Source organism: Sprattus sprattus (genome assembly GCF_963457725.1).
Source record: "Sprattus sprattus genome assembly, chromosome: 12".
NCBI classification, from domain to species: domain Eukaryota; kingdom Metazoa; phylum Chordata; class Actinopteri; order Clupeiformes; family Clupeidae; genus Sprattus; species Sprattus sprattus.
In genome coordinates this window covers 26,402,392-26,409,568 of record NC_137910.1, presented here as the reverse complement: position 1 = coordinate 26,409,568, position 7,177 = coordinate 26,402,392, and the positions used below count along the sequence as shown (strand labels likewise).

At 41.6% G+C, this 7,177-nt stretch overlaps 1 protein-coding gene across 1 annotated transcript; it reads right to left on the bottom strand.

Moving 5' to 3' along the window:
* Positions 1-413: 413 nt before the first annotated feature.
* On the bottom strand, positions 414-4,185 carry LOC308373658 (solute carrier family 22 member 7-like; the record flags this gene model as incomplete). The annotated part of the gene is made up of 10 exons (XM_080849254.1): positions 414-513; positions 622-828; positions 1,015-1,123; positions 1,212-1,426; positions 1,606-1,706; positions 2,775-2,889; positions 3,063-3,231; positions 3,330-3,484; positions 3,598-3,701; positions 3,805-4,185. 10 exons carry the CDS (start codon positions 4,183-4,185, stop codon positions 414-416), a joined length of 1,656 nt encoding a protein of 551 aa, XP_080705380.1.
* Positions 4,186-7,177: the final 2,992 nt, after the last annotated feature.

The window sequence follows — 7,177 nt, the reverse complement described above, 5'->3', positions numbered from 1 at the left end:
TGTGTGTATATATATATATATATATATATATATAAATAAATAAAATGCATTTCAAAGATCAATCCTCTGATGTACCAAGTTGACAGCGCACAGCTAAAGAACCAGAATGCTATACGAGCAGATTTACTTGATTTATTTAATTATGGACAGTGAAATAACTTCTCATTTTAGGCAGAACAGGGGAACAAAGTTCCCAATCTCATTTTATTCTCATAATTCACTCTTAATATTACAAACTCTGAAAAATCAGGAGAAAAAACAAAAACCAGACAGAACAGAACATTTCCCAGTAATACTGGAGAGTAAGTCTCCACTTAAAGGATCTTACACAACACCACACTGGCTTATTAAAATAACACACTTTTAAATTAACGATAACCTATTTGTCTGTTGAAAAGCTGAAAGCTGTAACTTTATTGCTGAAGAATTCCAGTGTGAATCCCTCCATTTGGTTGGGCTCCGAGGGAGCGAGTAAGATCTGGGGTGCTTTGGAGCTCCGGTTGTTGGGCCAATCTGAAAATGAACAAATTAATCATTTTAAACATCACATACTGCCCATGGATATGCAAAGGAGGAACTTAATGCACAGCCAAATGCCTATTAATCTTGTATGTATAATACCTTTTTTCTTCAATGTCCTCAATGAATTCAGGCAGACAAACATCTCGTGTCTCAGGTAGAAGACATGCCACAAGTCCGGCCAAGATGGCAACAGAACAGAACACCACATCTGGGAGGAGCTTCCACACATCCTCCAATAAGATTATTAGAGGTGCAATAGCCACACCCATCCGAGCGATGAAGGAGGTGTATCCAATACCATTCTGCCTACATTGTCCAACAAAGCATGGATATTTCACAGGTGAGTGGAACCAACAAATTCCAATCAATTGCAAACAAACAGCTTAAAAACATACCAGAGTTTAAGTACTGTAACATTAAGTCACAGGACTTATGTAATTATTATACACACACTAAACAAACAACCAACACCCCCCCCCCCCCATACCTTACCTGACTACAGTAGGGTACAGTTCTGTTGTGTACAAGAACATTATAGTGAAGGACGCTTCAGACAGACCTTTTCCAAGCACACCCACAACAGTGCGGAAAACCCACATACCTGCAGAGAGAATAAACATCAGCCCAACCATACACATGTGATGCTAATTAGTATTAAAGCAGCGCATGAAAGAGCAGTGCACCCATACCTAAAGGCACAAACATGTTAACGATGAGGCAGACACCCGTCAGAAGTAGGGTCCACACCTGACCGGGCCTCCGTCCAATTTTATTGAGAAAGTAGTAGACACCAATCTTTCCAGGCATTTCAATGAAGGCGTAGATGAATTGCGTCACGTAGATGTTCAGGCCAAAACCAGTCACATTGAGACTGATCCCATAATAGGTAAAAGCCACACCAAACCTGTGGGAGCGTATACAGAGGTTTTGAAAAAAATGAACAAATACACACCTCCCATTGACTGACTCCTAAATACTGTTGAACTATGTGTTTATGATCATTATCTGGTTGCGCATGATGCTACTAAGGTATGTGTATGGTAATTCCATCCTATTAGCGACTTGCAGCAAAAGGAGTTTCACCACACGATTCCAGTGCATATGGCCAGTTTACGGATGTTTGGAGTTCTCAGCAGGTCAACAACTGTATACTTTCGGTCCGCCGTCACTGCATTGGCCAATGTCTGAAACAAACACCCGGCTCATTATTTCAGCCATCTACCACTAGGGGGCCTCATGATAAATGATGAGAGCCAAAAAGCCCATCCAACACATTTTTAATTATGAATGATGAAATGATGACCATATGAAATGATCAACTTTCCTAACCATAATGAACATATTAAAATGCAAAAATATAAACGCGAAGATTAAAACTAATCATACTGGGCTTACACACCATTCCGTCATAGGCCCACTGACAAGAGGCTAAAATAGGCTAACTATATTGGCACTGACTAAGTACATGACTGACGGTTATCCAGGACACAATCTACAACTGTTTCTACTTTAACCACCAATCACTTAAATGACACTACAGTTTGTTAGTAGTCAGAGAAAACAATGGTAAAGAAAGAGTAAATAAACTGTAGATCAAAACTAAAAAGAAAGAAGTCAAATTTCTAAACACAAGCATATCACTACACAAACTCCACAGCTGGTATTCCCTAATATAAGGCACTCTTGTGTTTGCCTCATTTTGTTCATGGTTTTCTTCTGAAATACTTTTGATAACACAGAGAACATTAAACAATGGAAAGCGATAAAAGGAACTTGACAAACTACAGTCAGCTGAATACACAGGTCCAGAATCTGAGAGCAGGCCTTACACAGGTGAATCCCATTGTCTTTTGTCATTGTACATAAACATATTTGGACAAAAGTTTCCCAATGTGAACCCTGCACCCTTATATTACAACCGTTTACCACTAGGGGCCCTCGTAAGCACACAAATGATCAGCCTACAAAATTAATATCCAGATGAGCACAAACCCCTGCAGTAATAACAAGACAGAGACCAATGAAAACAGGCAAAGAGTGCGACATTCTGAGATCCGTTTAGCATTAGGACTACAGGCTGGATTAATGCATTAACATTATTACTACCTGGCATGGTCTGCAGCCACGCCCCCTAATTTTACTACAGGAAAATAAATAACTGGTGTGATTTACCGGAATATAACACTCTGTGCTCTGTACTATACCTCTGGTGTGATTCACCAGAATATAATTCCCTGTGTTGTGTACTATACCTCTGGTGTGAAATCAGCTTTGCATTTGTTCATCTCAGCACATCTTCGCAGACATACACAGGCCTCTTCTGCCTTCCCATTGGCGATCAGCCAGCGGGCAGATTCTGGAAGCCACCTTTCGACAAGAAGCATTGTGACTCATTAGTGGGTAAACGCAGATGGTTAATTACACTACAACAAAGATTGGCAGACCCTGGAGGGTTACATCTAGGAATAAAAGTATGAACTGACATTTAAAAAGCTATTAACAGCCTGTTTATTTTGTGCTTGCAGAACTGCTGAACCTACCACCACAGAATGACGGACAAGAGGAGAGGAGATGTAACCGCGATGATAAGCCAGCGCCAATCATTCACCAGCCACGCCACCCCTGAAAGCAACAGATTCCCTATGGTCCAATCCAAACTCACTATGATCCCGGCAAACGTCCTGTGCTCAACGTCAAACCACTCCACACCTGCCGGCACACAAACAACACTTTAAACAAGACTCAATCAGGCTGTGACCACTGACTACACCCGTGGAAGGACCGAGCACTCCCTGGTCTGCACTCACTGAGCACGATGGAGATAATGCTGATCCCAGTGATGGTGAAGCCAGTGAGGAAGCGCGTGACCATGAACATCACGTAGGAAGTGGATAGCGCACTGGTCACGGAAAAGAGTATGGTCAAGAGGTAGGACACCATTAGCAAAGGTTTCCGGCCAAACCTGCAATCAGACAAATGCACACACGCCACGTCAGGAGGTACATAAAGATTAGAAATGCTAATTGATGGTGAATGGCTAATGTGTATGTCTACATGTGGGCCAGTTTAACTAACCGGTCACTGAGGACACCAAAGACTGGGGCTCCAAACATGACACCAATGAAAAAGATGGTGGCTGTGGCTTTGCTCAACCCCTTATTCTTGCATACCAGATCCCACTGAAAGAAAGATTGAGGGTAAATTAGGCCATTTTGTACGAGAAACAAAAAAGAGGAGACAATAGAAACAAAGATGACAGTGTTGTTGTTTGTAGTTTTGTACCTCTGTAACCAGGGTGCTTTTGAAAGTGCTGTTGTCAAACACCCATCCTTTCTGACATTGTTGTGTACGAAGGTCAGTGGTGTTGGAAGAGTTGGACAGCAGGTTGAACTGGGGCTCTGAGTACATAACACAGGAGGAGGGTGTCCCGTCTGCCTGCTTTGGTATACTGACGATCAGCTTCTGCTCAAGAGTCAGATTCTTAGGGACATCCTCTGTAAACCAGCCATCGATGGCACAATGGTGAGATGGCATCGCCGCTATGAAGATATTCAGCAGGAAGTGGGCAGGTAGGGTGATGCGTGATACACACTGGATAAGAACGATCATGATCTGGAACTTTCCAAACCCGTTGATCTCAGAGAGAATGCTCTCAAACTTCATGGTGTCGGCTCGATAATAGCTGATGTGTTGTATTGGTGAGGGAGGGCGTTTACACGACCTCTACACAAACTCTTGCCTTGACTAACAACCTCTTCCCTTTTCTAGGTATCTGTCAGAAAAAGAGTGAAAAGGGTATATAGTTCAGGACTGAAATAGAATCCTATACGAGACTCATACTGCTGTACAAGAGACATGACACCTCATTCTCTACTGTGGACAATGGTATGGTTTTAGTATGATCAGCTTAAATCAATTTTCAGATGTCAAAGTGGTGACTGCTCCCAAGACAACATACCAGGATCTTTTTGTCTAATAACCACTTAAAATCATAGGCCTAAGTGTGTTAAATGACAACACTTGTTGCACTACAAAAAACATTGGTTCACAGTCAGATGTCTGGTTTCATTTGAAATGTTATGTTGGGTAAGAACTTATATATAGGGCCTTTATTGTAGGCCTATGTATAGCGTATGTGTACTCAAATTACACAGGAATGTTTTGGATATCTTGTGCCAAGAACTGTATAACACTTACATGCAAGATGCTGGCATCAACACTTAGCTAAATCATTTAAGTGGAATGAAAAAAAGAAAACTCATCATTGGTATGTGTTTGCTCTCTACAACCTCTGGGTCAAGGGCTCTCTCTGACTGATGTTGGAGTTCATGTGACCCAGAACCACAACACTAACTTTACAAGGGTTTACTGGTAATATGCTCCTTCATGTTATGGGTGGTGCTCTTTTATCTTTACCTCTCTATCACAGAGAAGTGGCACATTCTGAACTGCACAGAATCACTTTCCAAAAAGAAACAGCGGTCTCTTTAATCCACTGGTCTAACAATGAGGAAGAGAGAGAAAATGTGCATTCAATATCACATAATAAACGCCAACAAGACAGGAGCCATCTGTAAGAAAATCACTAAAATGTACACTGACTGTACACTAATCTACTGTGAGTGTGTGCTGATCAGTGTCTCACCTCAAGATATATCCCGGCCGGTACCGATTCTGAGTCAGGCCTACAGGGACCAGTTTCCCCCAATAGGTAGTCCAGAGTTTGACAGAAAGTTCAACGGCAGCATGTGTGGGGTCGATTTTCACCCCGGGCACTTTGATATTAGAACTGATATTTTGAGCTGCCGGAGCCCCTCAAAACCTAAAGCGGAGAGACCAAAAAACGTCAAGAAGATTCCTCTGTACAATCTGGTTATATCAATTTTGACTACTTAATACATAGCACTCGTATTATTACAGCATTCGAATTATGCTCTAGCTTATCGAGATACGATGACAGCCTTCACTGAGGCTAAGGTGACTCATAAATCATCCAATTGAAAAATCCATTGTCTAACCATGGTCATAGTATTGAAGAAAAAAATCTGTATAGCCTTAATGCAGGATACCAGACAAAATGGCAGCACCATGAGGCCAAGTTGGCTAAATTATTCAACTGCTGCTTGGTGGTAGAACGATGCCAAATACGCCAAAGGATTTTCCCCGGCACGAAAAGAAACAAGGATGGCACGTGTACCGTTAGCCCCCTTAGGCGTGTAGGCTATCCTTACAAACTGAATGATGCTTACTGAAGGGTTTCCATGCTAATCATTTAATATTATGAAAGTCTTAGCAAGCAGTTAACATTACTTCCTCGCCGGTTTACGATCCACTTCTCAAGGAAATATCCTTTTCGAGATACTGAAGCAAGTTCCACACCACTATGATACGAACTTGCCAAATTGAAGAAAGTGTTAGTTACCGTTAAATATCTACTCGTACGTTAGTAAAATATACTTACTTGGGTACAAAAGAAAAGTCTGCCTTGTATTTGGAGACATAGGCTTAATGTAGGCACCCACTCCTCTATTCAGTTCGGTCGGACTCGCCACTCGCTGAAATGTGTATGCGACTTCACGCTTGCAATTGTTTGATGGCCAGGCTTATATCCCGGATGCACGCCGCTTCCTCAACAAAAGAATGCTTAGACAACGGGATCGTAATTAAATATGAGTAAATCCATGGACGATAAGTGTTTGTAGTACCTGGGCAATGAACATTTAACAAATTCCTTACATCTGTATCTAATCATATTTTTAAATTCGTCGCATCCTGTAAAAGTTAAATAGTACCAGCCACGCGGATTTCAAGGCTTTGACGTGTCAAGTAGCCTATAAGGAACCACTGACAACTTGACCGTTATCAACACCTGACATGGGAATAAGGGGATGAAAAGGTGGGCTATGCGGCATTGTTAAGCAAAACATACAAGACACTGTCCCCTTCCTAAATTGTGTTTACTGAGAACAACTAACGTAAGCAAACAAATACATAACAACTTTTAGCGACACTAATATCTAAGCTCGATTCAATGCTCTTCCAAAGGCTGAATCCATTTAAGTTACATGACTAGGCTGATAGTCGTGCAATTTGCCAGACTTGTCTATTGAAAAACACCATTCGTACATGGCCCATAGGCCTAGTGCCTATTCGTTTAATGGTGTGGCTCTGCACTCGTCTGACCTCATATCCCAGCTGCTACGTAGCCTACCTGCTTAATAGCTCCAAATAAAGTCCACAGCTTCCTCACACTCTGATGCCTTTCGAGTGAAACAGATGATGGCTATTGTCTGTGGCCATCTTCCTGACTAACCAACTTGACTGGTAGGCTACATTCTAAAAATAGACCAATTTTGTAAGGAGTGCTCTGCGTTTGGTAACTCCCCCAACCGAAGCTGTTTGTTAATTCCAGTTGCTTAAATTATCCTTTTCTCAAATAAATCAAAAGAATCTGACCGTGGGCTTATTTTAAATATGATCAGGGTATTTTGTCATCAATGAGCGACATTTTAAACTTTGGTTGCGTGGCATGACATAATGGCCTACTGGCGTATTTTGATTGGGTACCTGGAGAAAACCATACTGATGTCTAAAATGCCTCAAATCATTCTCTTTCAAATGATATGCCATGCCAAATTCTAGTGAATGGTCATTA